General features: G+C 40.1%; 1 protein-coding gene across 2 annotated transcripts in view; it reads right to left on the bottom strand.

Moving 5' to 3' along the window:
- The window catches only part of LOC139627442 (myocyte-specific enhancer factor 2A-like), a 43,905-nt gene that overhangs the window by 14,500 nt on the left and 8,437 nt on the right, over nt 1–20,968 (bottom strand). Inside the window, exons 2-3 of one of the 2 annotated variants that reach the window (XM_071488184.1) lie at nt 8,702–8,888; nt 4,953–5,156 (exon numbers count right to left, since the gene is read on the bottom strand). In XM_071488184.1, coding sequence (XP_071344285.1) covers nt 4,953–5,156; nt 8,702–8,755 — 258 coding nt within the window. In that variant the 5' untranslated portion in view covers nt 8,756–8,888. Of the gene's footprint in view, nt 1–4,952; nt 5,157–6,291; nt 6,426–8,701; nt 8,889–20,968 lie in introns of those variants that run through there. The other variant, XM_071488185.1, reaches the window with a different exon arrangement.

The following is a 20,968-nucleotide window of genomic DNA, read 5'->3' as shown; positions in this document are numbered from 1 at the left end:
CTGTTACACTAAATATTAATCACAGCAGAGTATTTTTACATAGATCAAAACACCTCTGGAGAGGATCTTTAAATATTCGGCTCTGCTTCTAAGGGTTAAAATTTATGTCTGTCACGTGAAAATAAATAACAAGAAAATAAACAGAAAAAGATGGAGGACTAATCAAACTCGGGCTGTCTGACTGCAATCATAACCTTTAAAAACCTGCAGGTGGAGGTATGTATAAGTAGTGCACTCAAATGCAATCTAGCAATGATATTCATACATAAAATGACTCAGCAATAATCATTATTATTATCAATAATAGGAGGAGAACTGAGACAAAAAACAGGAGATGGAAAGTCTTCAGTTACTCAGCATCAGGAGTTTGTTACTCTATAACCATTCTCTGATTCATGTGTGAACTCCGCTTGACCTTACAAGCAAAAGAAGAGGGAGTTTTCTTTAGAGGACAGCTGTCAGCCATCATGTGATTACTCCTGTTTCTTATATGTTTCACAACATACTCAGGTAGCTTTACAGCTCCAACTCCTGTGAAATAACTTTTTTTAGGGAAAGGACAGTGGACAGTATGAGGGTAGAGAGGAACACAGAGTAGATCCAGGAGAGGAGGGTCTAGGGGGATTTGGTCCAAGACCCATAGGGCTATATGTGGCTCCACAAATGCTGGTTTAAACCACTACATCATGTCTAGGAACTGAAGACTATCTTAAAGTGTCTGCTGGGGGATCTGAGAGTGTGTGTCTCCTTATCATCTCAAATGTCAAAGTCGGATTTAGTGGATCACTGAAGGCATCTGGATCATTGCCACCACAAGGCACGGGCTGCAACATTAAGCATCTTAACATATGAGGGTGATGCCTTGTTGCTGTTGGGGCTGCATCAAAGATAAAATAAGGCTCCCTCTTACCCTGGAGTGAGTCTTTTCCAGTTGGGTGATTGCCCTATAGGCTAAGAATAGGGCAGACAAGGGAGTGTTTGAGATGTGATGCGACACATCTCTGGCAGAGATAAGCTCAGCTCACACACTTTCAAAGGCTAATCCATACACAGTTTCTGCAGATTGTTTTTTTTTTTTAAATGAAGCGTGCTACCATACAGAACTAAACCAAAGTAACCGCTGTGCTGTATGCTACAATGTCTGTTTCAGTGTATTGTAGTTTTCACTTTCTGTTATGGCTCACATTCATCTCTGGGCTCTGCAGGCTGAGATGACTGCACTGCATACCTTGGACGACTGCTCTGTTATTGTTGAAACTAAACTCTGCAGCACACAAACTTGTCTCATTATTATGACAAAAGTAATCTGTTTGTGAGATTAGCTGACCAGTTGGGACTTTGTAGTTGTTCTAGTTGGCAGATCATCATCATTAAAAAAAAAAATCCTGGCTTCCACCTTTGCTTCAGGTTGACATTACACTTTCATCTCCTCCATACGGAGACAGATCTGTAGAGCGTATTTCAAAAGAATCTACTGCTTAAAGTCAAACTGAAGTTGAAAGTCAGTTTTATACATTGGTATTTTGATTCAATTTCAACACTGTTAGCACTTAGTGCCATTGTTTCATGACTCTGTAAGTTACACCGTGGTGTGATACAAATCACTTCTCACTGTGTTTTGACAGTCTGATCATGTGCTATCACCACAACTGGACACATGAAAGAAAATCTAAGCTAAACACACTGGATGCGTGGCGTGTGCACTGTGGCTGTGGAACCTCTTGGTTTTCATTCAGTGCCCATGTTAATGGGTTAGAGCAGACACACTGCGTGTGTGGGACATGCGTCTCACGTGACGCAGCCACAACGCTGTAGACTTGGCGTGATGCGTGTGGCTCCCAGGAAAATAGACAAAGAAAAGACCTGTTGATAGTCATATTGTAACCAGAAATATTACACAAAACGAGCACCTTCCACTGTAGTTGTCAATGTCTAGGCTGAATCTGAATATACCATAGAAATGAAAAAATATAAATATATTTTTAACTAGTTTAGCAGCTGCATGTTGAGACAGTGGCATTTTAGTGACATTTTTTGTCAATAATAAATCAGAAATTAATTAATAATTAAGAGAAATTCTACACTGTAGTAACCTGCAAACTCTAGGTACACAGATAGAGCTGGCCGAAGCAGTGACGCAGCAGACACACAGCCGTAAACACACGCATGCTTCGCCACAGCAGTTCAGTGACGGCGGTACAGGCAACGCAGGCAGTTTACTACCAGTGTTACTGTCGTTAGACTCCCTCAAACTGTGCTTTGTATACTGTGGGAAAAACACAACACTGAATGCGCAGAAGCTGTGTTTAAATAATGTGAATGAGAAGTAACATCTGGAGGGAATTCATGCTAAAAAAACAAGTTAGGCTAAGTTTCCATTGTCTCAGAGTAAGCTAGTTAGCCTAGCTTCCTAGCTTGGTATTCTGAGTGGAATTAACAGAATTAAATGTTGTAAAGGGTCAAACAGCTTAAAGTAATAGTGTGAGATTCACTTTCTTGCCAAGAGTCAGATGAGAAAATTGATACCGTGGCACCAATTAAGACTGGAAACAGGGGGAAATTGCTAACCTGGCTCTGTCCAAAAGGGAACAAAATCCACCCTTCAGCCCCTCTTAAGCTCATTAACATATTACATCTTGTTTAGTATGTACAATAACCTTAAAGTAAAATCTGTTGTAACAATCTGTAAAAAATGTAGTTTTACAAGGGCTATGTGCTAACTTTTTCCTGGCTGGTATCATACTGTACGTCTCCTCATCCAACTCTGCAAAAAAAGTGCATTTCCCTAAATGTCAAAGTATTCCTTTAAAGCACAAATGGTAGATAGCTAACTCTATTAGAACTTGTTGTGAAGAGGAAAATATACTTAGTTCTATCATTTTCAAGCCATTCAGTGTAATGTTTCTCAGTAACAAGCCCTGACAGCTTAGTTAACACAGCAGCTAAGAAGCTAAGATAGCACCTATAGCATCATTGGCTCTCATTGATCTTCTAGCCTGTGCCATTGGAGAGGTCGACCTATTTTTTCCACAAATATACCCATGAGGGGATTTTTCACCCTTAAAAATGAAAAACAATAGCTGCAGTGTCATTGTAGTGTTTAGTGCTCATTTCCTTACACAAAAAGTGAGTGAAATTCAAATTTCAATTTGACTGTAAAACATACATAAACAACCAAAGTAAAGAGACAGTGTGTGATGAATGTGGTAGCGCTCATGTGAAGGCTGCATGTGGGTGACAAAGAAACTTGTTAGGTGTTTGTTGTGTGTGTTTGTTTGTTGAGAGATAATCATCAGCAAACATTATGTTCCATCAAACAACGACAACAAACCCACAGAAGCTTTCCGCCAGTCCCTCCTGGCGTGGGTTGTCTGTTGCAGTCAATGGGGTGTTATTTTACACATAGTCAAATTCGTGCTTAAATGTTGCTGATGGACTGACCGATATGTAAAAGAGCAACCTCCTACTTTCCAGACTTTGTTTTAACCATGTTGTCTGTCTGCATGACATTTACGGGGGAAAAACAAATAAGGGCTTAAAGTATGCAAATAAAGCCTGGCTAATGGCTCGCAGAGCTGGCACAGGTGCCTGCTTGTGGTTTACAGCAGGAGACTAGACATGATTATTTTATATAGAATCACTATGGGCATGAGCAATGATGCATATTAACAACCTCTACCACTATTTTAACTACATATTAGAGAATGAATTCAGTTTGTGTTCATCCTTAGGCCTATATTTGCCCTTTTTTTTTCTTTTTTTTTTCATTTTCACCCATATAATTGTATAATTCCTCTAGAGAAACAATGTTAGATTAGAAAGCAAGGTTAAGAGTCAGACAGATAGAGGAAACTGAGTGAGGAAATAAAGCAGATGGAAAACTGGACTCTCCTGAAACACTGAAACTTCTCTCTTTTTGAGGAAGTGGAAAGAGGCATTTTGAAAACAAACAGTTAATTTGGGAAGTTAAGCTTCCTTTACACTCAGTTTGCATTTGCTACAGCACTGCTGTGTGTGTGTGTGAAGGAGGACGGGTGGGAGCAGTAAATACAGGCTCTCAGCGAGGCAGACACGCATTAGAAGCTTACATAAACAGCCAGAACATGAGTCAAGATGACCATTCATTTTTAATGGAAGCAGCAATGAGTACGTGCTGTAAGGGACAGAATAGCACTGCTCAGGGACCATGATGCAATGCTGCCAGCATCACCACACTGATGACACTGCAGGAGCCCACAGAATGGGTGGGTGACGGCTGGATCTTATCACAGAAAACATCTATGTTCTCCAGCAGGCCAGCTGCAACTGGAGTGTGGTAACGCTTTGGTCCACAGCTGGATCAGTTCTGCTGACTCCTGAGTCGCTGTGCTTTCTAGGAATTCATCTTTCTGAAGCACAAACTGCTGTGATTTCCTTCCTTAATCCTCTCCATTGAAGTTAACAGTGTCAGAGCTTTCAGAACAAATATTGAGGGATTTTCAGTCTCGGAGAAAAAGTAAAGAGTGGTGTTATATTTTCAACAATTCCCTTTACCTTATGAGCTCTCTCTCTATTTTGTGTTATTTTATTGCCTCTCTTTCACTTCCTGCTTTTCCTCTTCTCTATTACTTATACAGTTTTTTCTTTCTCAGTATTTACTCTCTACTAACTCTGCCCATGAAGAGAAACGGAACAGCTGTCTGGGGATGTTTATCTATTCCCCTGACTCCACTCAAATGACAAAAAGGCTGTTGGATTACGCATGTTGGCATTTAGCTGAAACTATTTTCACTGAAACAGCACAATATGTTTTAATAGCTCACCCACCAAAAGAGGAAAAAGAAAGTTCACATTTAGTCTACAAACTCAGTCTCTGCATTAGTAAGATCCTGTTCTGTGTAATCTGTTTGTCATCTTCAAACTCTCCAATGACAAAACACCAGCACTGAGATTACGACATGACCACCACTCACCTCTACAATGTCAGAGTTGGTTCTGCTCTCATGGGGCTCGTTGTACTCGGTGTACTTCAGTAGGACTTTGTCCATGTCGGTGCTGGCGTACTGAAACAGCTTGTTGGAGCTGTTGAAGATGATGAGGGCGATTTCACAGTCACACAGGACACTCAGCTCATAGGCCTTCTTCATCAGACCGAACTTCCTCTTCATGAACGTCACCTGGGAAGACAGACACCGAGGATCAGTTTAGTTTCCTTCAAATATCCACACAGACAACGAGACTGCATACAAAACTGTAGTATCATTTTCTCTTCATTTTCTATAACCTCAAGCAAATCCTGAAACAAGAAGACTCAAAATATCATAGCGTAAGATATATAATTATAATATTAAATTGACATGTGTAAAGGAGGTGGAAGACAAAGGGGTTTCTACAAAATTCTGCCCAGTGTAACTTCAAGTATTTTCTGTAAACTAGGAGTGAGAGTTGTCTCTTTGAGCAGAAAGCTTTTTTTTTTGGACATAAAATCTCTGAAAATGGAGTGATGTCAGTTACAGGCAGAATAAAACTTTCTAAACATCAGATCACAGTGTCATTCAGCATTTGTTGTCATCCATGATTACTTGTGGATATAAAAATGACATTTTAGGTGATGAAATCCAAATAGTTAATAGCAGGAGGGCAGGTTCCACAGGGGCATTTAATCAGAGGGATCTGTTGTGTTTGTCACCATGTGGTGCAACAATAGTAATTTAGCAACTGTTCTTGCCCAGAACCACTGATAAAGAGCCAAGGAAGTCAGAAAAGACATTCAAATTGTGTCTGTGTCACAAAAAAGAGAGAGAGAGGATAAGGAAAGCAGGTCAAGAAGGTGGTGTAACATCTGAAACTGAACTCCACCAAGAGGGTGGCAATAACCTGGAAATTTGTTTCTAAAGGAATTCCACTAACTGAATGAACAGGAAATGTGGGTGGATAAAGCAACTCAGTAATGTTTCCCCTCCTTTAATGATTACTATCAAGGTGTTCACCCTTAGGTGTTACCTCACAGTCATCATATTCCTTGGTAGTCCATGATACTGTCACTAACCCCTCCCTGAAGATTTAAAACAAAAAAAAATAAAAAACTTATAGTGTTATAGTGTACTGTGTATCTAAAATGACAGAAATCGACGATGACAGGCAACTGTACCATCAATCTAAATTGTGGAGCGGACCATTTACAGCCCACATACAACCCACAGGTCACACATCGATCATACTTTCATCCCTTTTTTGGTGTGTAGCTAACTCCCTGCAGTGAGTCAACTGCATAATCTTCCCTCCATCATAGCTTCTGGGATCCTGACTCACATCATATCAATCACCTTCCTCTGACTCTCGCATCTTCTAGCACCTCCAAGATTTCTGGCAGTGTTGAGTATCAGGTGTATTTCACGCGCTCCTTCCCTGCCCACGTCATGTTCTCACATATCCACATGTTCACAGCTTCCGCAGCTCACAGGGCACCTTTTCTGAAGCAGATGGTAGCTCAGGATCTCACTCAAAGGCACCTAACAGTTGCTGGTGATGAGGGTAAGAGTTTTAATTTTTTCAAAACTTTAACAACACAAATAAAAAAGGGATTACAACTGCAACCAGAAACCAGTCAAGTTATGCAGAAACATGGACACATGTAAGCAGGGTGCAGTAGTTTTCATTCTAAGGACATACAAAGTATAACCCATCTGCACTTGATTGTCAAAAAGCTGTTTTTCTGGTTTCAGTTTACCCAAAGTTTTGAGTTGGCAGACTCTACAGTGAACATGAAGTGTGTGTGCATTTCACACCTTTTATTCATTCAGTAGAAAACCCTCACTCCTCTCCCGTATATGCTTCTGAAATGAACAAAGAAGCTCCTCTATAGGCACCTCCTCGCCATCACTGGTTATTCACAGAAATATCTACTCAGTCTGTAATTTTTGAGCACTGACCTCCTTGTAAGAAAAAGCATGAGATGCCCTCATCAGTGTCGGCCTAACTGTGTCAGATAACTGACATCTGCACAGTGTAAAGCATAGGCTATGTAAGCCAAGTCATGTCGGTCGTTAGGTTAAATGTGTGGAAGCCAGTAACTTACAGCCATCCCCACTTGGAGGCTTGTACCCAGGGAACTGGAGAGAGTGCCATTATATGCATGAGAGCACTGTGGCTTTATATATTCTTTACCACAGAAAGCCAGCAAGAGAACGATATACTGTCAATAAGTGATTTAGTCTCCTTTTTAGTCATAAAAGTATAGTCTTCTTAAAACATTTTAACATTTTCCCAATGGGGATGATATGATGTCATCTGTCTCCAAGACAGTTTAATTTGTTTTTGAAAGGTCTAAGATGTTGGAGCTCCTGTAACATCACATGTTCCAGTTAGGAAGCAAAGGCTGCAGCAGAGGGCCAGAACCAAGTTCATGTTCAACCAAGCTGAACATTTGCACTAAAGCCAGAAACATTTGGAACAGTAGTTCTCATTGAATAAATGTTGCATCTCATTACAGTAACTAGAAGAGATGATAGTGGTAAAACAGACGCCACATTTCTCACTATGGTTCCAAGAAGGGTTTTTTTTTCTTCAGTTTCCTCTTTAACGAAGGTTGTAATTAAATTCATTATTTCTTGAGCATGAGTTGCGAACATATTTCTGTGAAAAGAGATAACAAAGATCTACCTTGTTCCTCTTTTAGAATATGTGTTCGTGCTGATAGCTGCTTCAAGACTGTATGGTGGTGACACCATACAGTCTTCATAGTGTGTAACAGAGTGATAGTTTCAGAAAGAGGAAAAACTGCAGAAACACTTGATGCACTTGACAGATAAAACGAGAACAGGCCAACTTCCCAAAATAGAGAGCAAGAACCTAAATATACAGCAGGCTCCAGTGATAGTGCACACCCGACAGCTAAAGCAGTGTCTATCTAAAAATGCTCTGGCCAAGACAACCAAACATCAAATATAAACATCATCCCAGATATTTACTTTCCAGCCACATCCCTATTTCCAGAGCCTGTGCCGTCCTTCCAGACAGGCTGGTATTTGTTGTGCTGCTGGAGGTGATATATATAGAGGAGACAGACAGAGAGGGATTCCAGTGGGCAGCAGTGTGGCTGAGCAAGGAGACTGTGAGGAGAGAAGGCCACTGTGTGTCCCTTACGCTGACCCACCCTGCTAATGACAGGGTGCCGTTTGGACACAGCTAACCCCAAATTACTGCCCTCGCCACCAGCTGTGACCACTGCACTCTAAAAAAATCTTTAGGACTTCTTTACATTGAGGCTATGGAGGATCCACAGAAGGTTCCTTGACAGATCTATTCACAAAGTGTTACTAAACCTGGCAATACTTACACATCACATCCATAAAATATTTGATGTTTCTTTTGAAAACTTTATGGGGCTACTTTCAAAATATCGCATTGTTGTTCATTTTGGATGAACACAGTGAATCTCTCATTTTAGAGCAGGCTCTCAGCAGGATTCAGTCGCTGCACATCAACACATCGGATGTCATAAAAACTAAATATAATAACAAAAACTCCAAAACTGCGGCTAGATGTTGTTTTCCACAGCAGAAATACACTGTGTGTTTTTATATGGATGCATGTTGTGACACAGAAGACTGAGGAGATTTTTAATAGTTCAGTAGCTTATCTGAACAGGAGTCTTTACCCACAGGTTTTTGTGCACAATTATAAATTGTGACATAAGAAGATAGAAGAAGAGGACACTGACCTGTCGGTTCCTCTCATCTACGATCCGGGTGATCTGGATCTTCTTCCTCCCCATTGCCAAAACACCTTCCAATAAAAGCCGAAGAAGAATATCAGTAGGCTCCAGGTAGTTGAGGTTTCAACAGACGATCTTCACACACAGTCCCACTGTCAGCTCTGGTACTCCAGTATCAGCTTGGCATGGTTTGCTGGGAAAGAGCAACACAGAGACAGAATCAGTTTAATCCTACAGTTATTCAGCCCCCACAGTATGAACAGTGCCAATGTTTGTACAAATCAGATATTACAAAGTCACAAAAGCATCAGTTAACAGAGGGTTATAGATTTCTTGCATCTAAGCTGCCAAGCCCAGGTTGTTTACAAGACAGGAGATAATATCAAGAAACTCAACATCTGTACAGTTTGCTGAACACAAAACATTGACAGTTTCTATTTGCTGCAATATGCACTAAAGATTACAGTGCCACAGACTATAATCTGTTCCAGGCTGGTTGCACCTGATGGATCATTCAAGCTCCGCTTCTGTATTTGTCATGTCTCTCCTCAGTTTGGTACGGTACATTCCCATGCACAGCAGTCTTTGTCACCATTAAGTTCACTGTCCTCAGCTGCTTCTTCACCTGACACCAAAGTTAACTGACCAACCAGCAGGACCTGCAAGTCCAGCAACAAGGACATGATCCCTCACTGGATTCCCACTCAAAGACAATGCCAACTGTGTTTGTCCAAATCCAAACTTGTGCCATAGTGGAGAGTAGAGCTTTCCCTGCCTTTCCCAGTCTTTTCCAAAGTACTTTTGGTCTTTTGTTTTTGCATTTAAAGTGTAAACACTGGATCTATACAAAACACACCAAGAAGCAAAAGAGAAAACTGGCTGAAAAAATTAAATCTAGTGCATCTTCTTCACTACGCACCTTGCCTAACTGTCTCCAAACTCTCTTCCACTGCAGTTCTCCTTCATGTGCACCAACATATTCAACCCTGCAGTCTTGAGTGAACTCGTCTCTGCTCTCCCACGTTCTCCTCCTGCAGGAGTGCCCACCTGCCTTGCTGTGTCCCTCCTCAGCCTCAATGTTTCTCAGCCTTGCCTTCCCCCAGAGCTCCTTAGCTCTTTCTTAATCTCATCTGATCTGGGAGGAGGCAGAGAGTGAGGCGAAGCCAGGCTTTATCCTAACCCTCTCTGGATTACTGCAGCATGTGGTGCCCAGAGCTGAGCCACCAAAACCCCCACTGCAGACCCAGTTCTCAGGGTTGGGAGATGGGACAAATGCATTTGTCATGCACCAGTGGAAATTTATCGGTGACTTTTGCTGATTTAAATGACCTCTATATTTGATAAAAGATAATACAACTGAGTGCCAGTCACCTAAATGCCCCATACAGAAGATAAATGAAGAATAAATAAAATTGAATAGAAAATCCCATGTTGATATAAAATGCATTTAAAGCCTGGTTTCCTGAAGTCGTCCTCAGCCTGCTCTGGTTTTGTCCCATTTGAGTGATTGTTTCAGTGCTCTGTATTGAAAATACACCATCAACTCATATTTCATATTCTTCAGTTTTTCGTCCTTGAACATTTCAAAGCTAAGTTGTATGTAATGCTGATTGGTTTGCAAGAGGCTGCACGTTATCATCTAACCCTTCCAGTTCCCCACCAGCCCAGATCCCAGCTGACCCTGCCAAGTCAGTTCCGGGAACACACTGCAACAAAGACTCCTCGCATATTTGGGATTTAAAGGTCACAAGGATTTATCTGTTTTACAATCTGGATGATTTGATGGCAAGACACAAATATTTTGAAAAGAGAAGAACGATCCTTTCCACCACTCCTCCGGAATAATAAACATTTCTGTGCTTTTGAGTGATTGTTCTGTTTGATTTCTCTGTTATATTGCTAATTTTGAATAAGCTAAATCCTTGTAGCGTGATAAAGTCACTCCTTGGTGCTCTGCTCTGGTTAGGAAAGCCCTGGAAAAACAAGGGACACTTTTTAGCACTTCTGTAAAGACATCATGCTCTGAGTTTAGCAACAAACACTTTTAATCACAATAATCAAAATGACTCAAAACTACTCTCCTGTCTGTCAGGATTGAAAAGGTGAAACTGGGACTGAATCTAGTCCTACTGCTACTGATGCCAAAGCCAGTATCAATTATTCTGGCTGTTTTTTTATTCAGGACAAAAAACATTAAGTCTTTAGTGTGTAGTATTATACATTTTATAAAGTAATTTTAGTGAAATACAGTAACATAAATTCTGTGTCTTACTTTAAAACTTTTAAAATATAACTCTGATGTCTATTTATCATTTTGTAGGAGATTAAAAAGTTTCACATTATTGCAAAAGTTTATTTCATTCAGTCATTACTGAAATGAAATATGGTTTCAAAAATCAAATTATATTAAATTGAGAAATAAACTCAATAATCACTCTTGAATTGAATTGCTAATTTGACAAACTGAATTTAATATCAAATTGTTGTTAGTAAAGCTAATCCCACCCCTAATCACCTCTGTGTGGACTACTAACTTGTTTCCCTAAATACACTTTGTGAGGAAACATAATTGCTGCCTGGATTATGTTTCCTGGCAATGTTTTTTTTTTTTAGTACTACACTAGTCGACACTACACCGGGTGATCAGGGTGTATGGAAACACCTGAGACAGCGGTTCATACCCTGAGTCCTGTGTGTGGTTTGGTTAGTTTTAACCCTCTGGTGAAGGTTAGAAAACCAACTAACTCGTTTCCTGACTTAAGGTTCTGTGAGTACATTAACAAAACCATAGCAATGTTTTTAAATTATTGTAGATGCTACAGGCGAAGGTTGCGTTGCAAGATCAGATACTGTAGGAAAACAAACTATGTTGTCAGTGAATATTTTGAACATTATGTTCATTAAGAACATTTTCTCATTATGTTTATAAAAGTAAATAATTTAAGCAGCATTACATTTAAAAATTAGTATATAAATATAGATTCACTGTTCACACTGACAGTAGGTAGCTTATCTGTGTCTGCTTTATTATTATAATGTCAGTGAGAAATGGAAGCTTAAATATTGAACACAACAGTACACATGAAATACAAATGTACCAATTGTTTCTAGACAATCTTCTCTGTGTGTGACAATAAATCTCCATCTCAGTCTGCAGAGTCTGTGGAGTATTACTGCTGTCTGTTCTACATCTCCTGAGCATGTGCTTCCCAGACAAGTTGTCCTGATCAGCGCAGATGTAATATGTTACTATGGCAGAAACTCTATCTGGCTGGCGTCAAAATCAATACAGCACAGAGGGATGAGCCAACAGGCTGCAGCAACCAGCACTCACACAGACATCTGCAAGGCTAGGCCATTTGTTATAATTTCATAACATCCAAAAGAAAAGTCACACCTAATCTAATATAATGAGTAGCGCAATTTTAAAAAATTTCACGGCAACTCAGGATACGCTTGACAGTTGGCAGTGACTAAATTATATGTTTACAGACTGAATCCTCTTGAGTCTCGCTGTGTTTGAGCCATGCTCAAGTGTATTTAGTTTATATATTGAAATGTTGATTATACACATTCACGCTGGACCAAAACACAACTTACATAAGAGTCGCAAATGATTATGTATGATTCCTCTATGACTTTCCTTTGATCACAGATCAAGTTTTTTTTGGTATCTTACCTTATCATGTAGAATAAAAACACATTTTAACAATTAATATTTCCTTTCTGAATATTTAGCATTTATTACATCATCTCCAAAGGCCAAAAAAAAAGATCAAAAATCGATGAAACAGCTCTGCAGTTTTCTTATCTATACTTGCTCTGACCTTCTGAACGCCCGTCTCTAACTTCAAAATACACCCTGCCTCTGGATGTATCCTTAACAAGAAGTGCTAAGCCCCAAGAGCGAACCTCACAGCCGAAGGCACTCCTCTTTATCTCACCCATGAAATCCAATTCCTGTGGATCTTTGGAAGCGTGACTATTCTTTGTTAGGGTGTGAAACACACTTTTCCAAGGTTGGATTGCACAGGATTTTATAGCTGTTATGCCTATACAATAGCAGAATGTCACTTATTGTTGTTTTGGTAAATTTTCTGAATGCCGTACATGACTGCACAATGAGGGGAAAATGCACATGCTTTTGCTCTGTCTGCTGTGATGGCTAATATATTTTACTGTCACACTAGGATATTAGTAATTTGAAAAAGTAGCCATGCACTAAAATGTTTGTTCACATGAAAATAAGGCATAGTTCATTTTTGAAGATGCACTTACTCGCTTTCTTGTCAAGGGTGAGATGAGAAGAGTGAACATATTTAAACAAGAAACTGGAAAACCTGGAAAGAGAGGGGACATCTAGCCTGGCTCTGTACAAAAGTAATAAAAATCCATCTTGTCATCACTGTGATACTGAGAGGCAATGAGCAGAGACTAGGATGTAAGAGAAACTGTGCAGCACATAACGTCCTATAAAACCCCATATAGTTGTTTTTACACTTTACTTATAAAACAAAATGAGATGTGCTGGTAGGGTTTTGTTATATTTTGCTTAGTGAATGATTTCTATACTGTTATAACAGCTGGATCACTTAAACATAGGGCTGCAAAATGTATCAAAATGTACTTGAAATCAAGTACAATATCCAAATTGCAGGAGATTTTTTACTTTTTTTGACAAAGGTAAAATGTGTCACAACATACCATAAATAAACATTATGGTGTTCAAGAGATGCCCCGGACTACAAATCATATTCTCCAGACATAAAAGGACATGCTTGTTTGGTACAAAACACAACAAAAATCGCATCATCATCATTTTTATATTTTTTTCAGTGAAAGTGAAATGTTAAAATGACTATTCCAACTGAAATCATGACTCAAACTGCATCTTTTGAGGAAGGCGTTACTCTGCTGAACAGCAGAAGACCACGACCTGTGACTGTACAGGGCAGTTCAGAAAATGCAAAGTGTAGAGTGGGAGTGTGAAACAGAAAGGGTGTTGCTGATGAACTGCATGATATTCATCCTTCCATGAACAACTGAATGTTAAACCATCTGTCTTCTCCTCAGAGAACTGAAACAACATCCCGGCCATTCAAAAACATTTTGGAATTACGATCACAGATATCAACCAACGTGTGTCTCAGACTCTGGGGTCAGTCTGTCACGAAAGGAAACACAAGACTATTGATTACCACAGAATGACGACAGACTGGACACAGATAAACCGCAGACTAAAACCCCTCCACACTGCTAACTTCCTGTTAGCTCTGACAACTCCACTACCTCCTCTTTCATGACCTGTCTTGCAGTCAAAGAAGGAGCATGAGTGGAAATAACCCTCCCACCACCACCACCCACACACATACCACCATTAACGTTTTCTCATTCAGCTGAGGATAAATGTCTTACTGTACCTAAACTATTTTACACTGACTGCAAAACTAGAATAAGCTTCGACAACAACTCACCAACATGCAATAGACAAGAATTCAAAGGACCAGATGTCACTTTGTGCCTGACAGAAGAAATAATTCCTAGAGTCCATTTTATTAACAACAATGAACTTTTAGTAGCTGCAGTTAGAAACGCAACTATAAAAACACTACTTGAGTTTATGAGCAAAAAGAAAAAAAGGAGGAACAAGACAAGTGAAGTGGATGAAGAGCTGACGAGGTACGAAGGCACATACTATACCTGTCCAATGGAGATATGGAAGGCATTTTGTCCACAACACTGTCCCCTACCTCTGAGCATGTAGCTTCAGTTATTGATTTATACTTGGGAAGAATTTAAAAGAAACACTTTCACTGTGTAAGTTAGATGAGACAATCACTACCGCCGTCATATCTGAACATTAAATGTGAAGCTAAAGCAAGTTAGCTTAGCTTGGCATAAAGAGTGGAAGCCAGGGAAAATAGCCAAATTGCTAGCCTGGTTCTGTGCAAAGGTAAAAACAAATCTCACATAGGCTCATAAGATGGATTTTGTTACCTCTGGACAGAGCAAGACAAGCTGTTCCCAACTTTTTTAAGTTTTTACACTAAGCTAAGATAAACTAAGGTAGGATAAGATAAGATAAGCTAAACTAAGTTTACTGGCTGCTGGCTCCTAATACATATTTACCATACAGACCACAGACTGGTGTCAAGTTTCACATCTAATTTGAAACAAACTATTCCTTTAAACTCAGAACCACCTGGGACACAGGTGACAGAGACACCTCCAAAACCTGCTGCATTTTTGTGATACAGGGGAAGCTGCTGGAGTAACTTCATTAGTGAAAATCAGTGTCTCAGGAATTGTCATGGTTTCATTTACAGCAATAAAAACGTTGTGATTTAAGCTTCCTGTTGACTTTGATTGCTCCTAATTAACTTTTGAACACATTAACACATGCTGAGGGCTTTTTCAACCTTCACTAATTGTGAAAGGTGTTACCTTTAACCTTGCATACACTCAGGCAATCATTCCACCAATTATTCTGTAGATAATGGTTTGTAAACTCTTTCACACAAGAAAATGGCCAGGCCCTGTTGACCCATTAAACCTCAATAAACTGGGTCAACAAAGAGTGTAAAAATCATTGCAGTTCTAATCACAATTTCAACAGCACTAATTAATAACCTCCCTTTTAACATTTCCTCATTTCAGAATCAGAATCAGAATCAGAATCAGAATCAGTTTTATTGCCAAGTATGTTTTCACATACAAGGAATTTTTTCTGGTGATTGGTGCAATTTAAAGAATAAACAAAATTAGAGCCGGTGAAGGTTAATCATGCTGTGTCTTAGCAGCACCAGGCTGTTTCCAGTGCAAAACAGCACAGAGTAATTGGCAACCCTTTCATCCCTCCTCCTCATTAAAGACTAGGGGCTCATCTCTAATTGTGCTGACCCCACTGTGACCTCTGCTCCAGTCACTCCAACAGTGAATCAATGAGGCTTCACGCTGATGGTACCCAGCATGCACCACTAGGTAACCCCTCCAATATTCTGCTACAATTGGAATAAAGAAACCACTGTCTACGATATGTGCAGGAGTAAACATCATTTTGGTTCGGCAGATCACGAAGCTGTTCCTTGTTATCAGCGCAGTTACAGCTACGGTGAGATCCATTTGCTGGAAGATGAAGGTTCTGTTTTGTCACTGTTTTCAAAACTGTTAAGGACTGATCGCACAGATTATATTCTTTATTCGTATCTTTACCTTCCCAGCAGTTTGGCTCATCTCCAGGCTCTCCTCTACTTCCATTTTTGCTCAATCTCATCGTTCTTCCCCTAGCAGCTTATTTGCATCGTAGCCATCAGCAGGGAGAGATTGCTCCAGGCATAACGAGGCAGACTGATAGAGGATTCTTCCTCCCCCTGGCAAACCCGGACATTCTTTGAAGTTCTTATAAATGGAGTTTTTTTTTTAGTTCTTGGGGGAACTAATTCATGGTAAACAGGCAGGCTATGTGGTGGACCAGCTCCCTAAGGGAGACTGAGTGAGATCAGGCTTGTTTACTGGCTGAAGTGTTTAACACTTCCCTGTTTACAGAACGACCCTCCCATCATGCACAGCTGTGAATATGAGTTTTCTTTGATGTAACGAAAGCGAATGACAATTTATGTAAAAGCATAATGGAGTTGCAGCGACTTAAAAGCACCAGCAATGAAATTAGCATTTTCTTATGCAAATGATGCTCTGGCACAATGAAAGATCTTTGAATAAGCAGAAGTTAATAAACACGTCAGAACCAGCAACGACAGTTGCAACTGAGTCTCCTTGTAAATCTGTCCAATGACAAAAGCTGAGAAAAAATTTGGCTCAATATTAAAATGTTCCACTTCACCCTTTTCTGTGGCTCATTGAGACAGGAACATGTCTTTTATAGCAGGACAGAAACAAGGAAACCAAGAGCTGCCAGGCACGGCAGGAGCACGCACTGTGATTAATTCATCACCCACAGTCAGACAGGCCAGCCTCTGGTATCATGCAGCCTGAGTATCGACGCTGGCCTCTGCTGCTTTGCGGGTCACTGAGCTAATGAGTTTTTGCCTGAAATGTAATAATTAAAGTCATCTTGCCCCACCAGCAGCCCAGCCATTTAATGCCAGGCTGAAGGCCAGGCAGATTAGATGGCTTAAACTGTCATCTGCCCTAGCACCCGACTCCCGCAATCAGTTAGCAAACTAAGATCTTGTGTTACTGTGTGAAGTATGGAGCAGTATAAGAAGGAAAAGAAAGTATAAATTTGTAAATGTGTATACATTTATGCAGGGCACATTAACAAGGAAACAATAAATGTGTTCTTACAAAAAAAAAACCATAACAAATGTGTGAATTTCATACTCAAGCCTGTATCTTCAGGCTTACATTCATAAACACCCTATTCTCCTGCATGCTACAGTGTTACAATCTCTCAGCCTAGTAAAAACTCCAAGACAGCAGTCTGTTCATTTAATTACTGGCTCAGTGTGATGTCATTTCATTATTGTGTTGCTTTTATGACAGTGGGATAAGATTTTCCTGTCTCAACACAGAGACGCTGATGTCATGCATGCAACACAGATTGAAACACAAGCTGCCCTGTAAAATATGCTTCCCCTTCCATACTCTGATCTTTTCATTAAAAAAGCACTAATTGGTCTTCAACTGAACTTTCAATACTGACACAATGCTTTTTATCTATTGTCACATTGTCCTGCAAAGCTAAACTGTGTGCAGTGATTGTGGACTGAGGTAAAATAACATTGGTAAAATGCCTCGTTACCAAACTGTAATCATGCAGCATGTACAGTATAATATACAGGCAAAAAAATGCCTCAGCTCTGCTGGGCCAATAAAAAAAAACAGCAGCAACTGCTGAAAAACGTGTAAAGGACCCTAAAAAGCACTCATATATATAAACACTACTGTGACTTGCACCATGTTAGGATTTAGTCATTTAGTCAGGCAAATGTCAGTCAGCATTCCTGACCAAGACACTTATGTCTCCAGTACCAACCTCATGCACACTGAGATAAAAGAATATTTCTTTGCAGAAATCAGTAGAATAATAGAAAACCTCTGACCAAAACTGTTGTTCTTAGACAATCTATCATTATTATGACGCAAGTTAAACTTAATCTGAGCTGCAAGCTTCGAAACATAAAAGGTACAAGTCTATTTCTGGTGCCCCTGGTTCTGGAAGTAAAAGTCCCATTTTCTCACAGATAGTGTAACGTGACTCTCAGTTGGAGCATTGCCACACTTTGGATGAAACTGGTATTCTCACAGTTAGATAGACATTTCCCTTATGAGTTGGTGTGAGAAGTCCACAAAAAACATTCTGACGTAGGCCTTAGGCTAAGTCCTCACTACCACGTCTTAGGTTTAAGACACATCTCTGTCACTATGTTTTATTTGCTGTTCACACTACTCCCAAGTTTTTGAGCATCTTAAACAGAGACTTTTGTAAACGCTGCTGGACCCATTTTAGTTTGAAAACTCTGGGGTCTTGTTGTAGACTGGATGGGCAGAAACAGAGACCTGGTCGCTCCCTGATTGGGTCTTATCAGCCTTGACTATCAGTGGTGAAAGCATGAATACAAAAATACTGACCTTGTTGTCTTTTCTAGCAGCTGTTGTGGAGTTAAATTATTTGCTGGAGCTATAATAGTCATCTGGACAGAGATCATTTTCATTTGAAAACACCTTTTTAAAATGAAAATGTAGTAGTGTGAATGTAGCTTTAGGCTCTAAGTGGATGCAAGTGCCATGAAGTAGTGTTAGGACAACAATGTCAACCCCCCATCCTGTTTGTAAACAAACTGCAGCGGGTCGATGTGTGTCTCTGACGCCTTCTGTAGCTGCAGAACAATGCAGACGCATGTACAAAGGGCATATGACCATATTGACAGTTGACCAAATGAAAGTGACCATGATTAATATCATGGATTTTACTAGATTGAAAACTAGGTTAATGTAAATACACAACTCAACAAAATATGTAACATAGGTCTGGTCATTTTTAGACAAAATCCATCTTAACAGCAATGAAGAGTGACATGGTGCTGAAGACTGTGGTACAGCATCTACTGAATAAATCTACTGTCCCACAGTACTATCATACAAAGACCACATATACAGTATATACTGTAGATCTGTACAACCAACCTTTTCCTCCCTCTTGCTCTAAACTCACTGCAGATCAGTTTGCAGAGCCACATAACTCCATTACTGAGAAGTATCTCTAGCCTCAGCCCAATCCTTTGATCTACTAAATGATATTATAATGAATTCTTTAACATTTTTGTTTGTTCCTGCTCTCATTGAAATTCTGTGCTTTCAGCAAAGTAATATCTTCCTTTTAATGTTGTGAAGTGATGGTAAGTAGATCTGAGGCCTCTATCCTGAAGGTCCTCCAGGCAATCTCGTACCCCCCCCACCCCTGACTCCCTCTTACACTCATATAAACACATTTTCTGACACTACCATCTCGCTCTTTGAGATAACTGGGTAAACAGTGGACTCTTTTTCAAGTTGGTGCATGTACAGGACAAGTGGGAGCCATTATACAACTGCTTCTACATACATTCATCCAGCATCAATCTCACATTGGTAGTGTATACAGAAGTAATGAAGATTGCTCCTTGTGAAGTGGCACTTCAGGAAGACCATGAACTTGAATGTGCCACTGAAGCTCTTTATGTTGATATTTTTGGATATTTCAGTTGAGTGACACGAAGTCAAAGCTTTGGCCTGTTTAAAATGGCTCAAACCAAACCATGGCACACTCCCACACAACCAGACATGTTGACTGAACTGAAAGAAAATAACATAACAGATTCACAGCATAGTGCTGCAGCAGTATGGTTTCTATAGATGTTTTTTTTTCTCATCAAAACTTCTGTTCTCTGTAAAGAAGGAAACCACAAATTGTTTAAACCTAGGTTTGTTCAGTTTTTGAGTATCACATAATGAATCAGTCCTCAAGGCAACAGATGTAGCACACACAGCTCAATAAGAATGAAGCCTTACTCTCATTATATATAAAGACATCATTTTAAGCGCTTGTAAGTGCAGCAAATCAGGGCTGGGCGATACAACTTCAAATCAACATCACAATTATTTCAAATGTTTACCTTGATTACAATCAATGAACAATTACTTTAGCGCTTATCATTCTCAGTCTTTTATTGGGCCATGCTCTCTTCATATTCAGCAATGTGACTGTGTTCCAAGTGATTAAACAAATTGATGGTGTTAACTTTGGTCACTGTTCATGCTGCATTCACCACTGTCAGGTAGTCATGAATGATGAAACCCAATCAGGAGGCGGGGTGGGTGTCTGCATCATTTCCTTCCAAAAGTCTCAGTCTCTGCTTGTCCAGACTTCAATGAGTTTTCAAACTAAAACAGGCCAAGCAGCGTTTCCATTAGTCTCCGTGTTAGGCACACAAAAACTCCAGAAGAGTAGTCGACGCCAGACATAAATGTAGCAAAAGTGATGCGTTTTAAAACTAAAACATATTAGTGTGGTTGCAGCCTGAAGCTCAGTGTTCGCACTCGTGTCACCCATGTTCGCTTCGGTTTGAGCGATCAGGACTAATGATGGGTGGGGGCGGAGGCATGTGACTGAACACCAGGTAGTATTTTTTTAAGGAGACAGTTCATGAATGCAGTGTTGGAGAGTAGTATTAACCGAATTAACCAACACGAGCGAGATTAAGTCTCAATGTCAGCTTTAATACATTTACAGTTACTCATTTGGCTTTTATCCAAAGTGACTTACAAGTGAGGGATGTCACTGAAGCTTTACTGCCCCAACCAGCCCTACGGCAAATGTTGTTGGTGAATGCTGTTAGCATTTGTCCATCCTACAAACTGGCTCCAGACTATTCTGGGGAGGAATTATGAAGCTGAGGTTAACTGTGTGAATTTGCTGACAGTTATTTCTTTTTCACTGAACTGCTGGCATGAAAAAAGAAATAACAGCTGGGATCGCCCGATCAGTTTCTGGGTCGCCTAGGATTAGGGTGTATATTTGCCAAAAGACACGTGAGATCACACTGGGTGCTTCTGCTCGAAATGAACATCAGACTGAACAGTCAGGCTGCAACAAGGCAAGCTGACGACAGTTTGTGGTCACCAAATCACCGAACAATCAGCCTACAGTTGTTCAGGACAGACACATCAGAGGTGAGCAAACACCAGACTAGAGATAAAATGCACATGTCGTGCCCAAATGATTCTTTTTCCAGCAAGACTGGAGAATAACACAACAAGTAAACAAGAGGTATG

Source organism: Trachinotus anak, unplaced genomic scaffold (genome assembly GCF_046630095.1).
Source record: "Trachinotus anak isolate AG129_WGS33_773 ecotype Australia unplaced genomic scaffold, CSIRO_AGI_Tana_v1 ptg000011l, whole genome shotgun sequence".
Classification (NCBI taxonomy): domain Eukaryota; kingdom Metazoa; phylum Chordata; class Actinopteri; order Carangiformes; family Carangidae; genus Trachinotus; species Trachinotus anak.
This window is presented reverse-complemented; position numbering and strand designations above follow the sequence as displayed.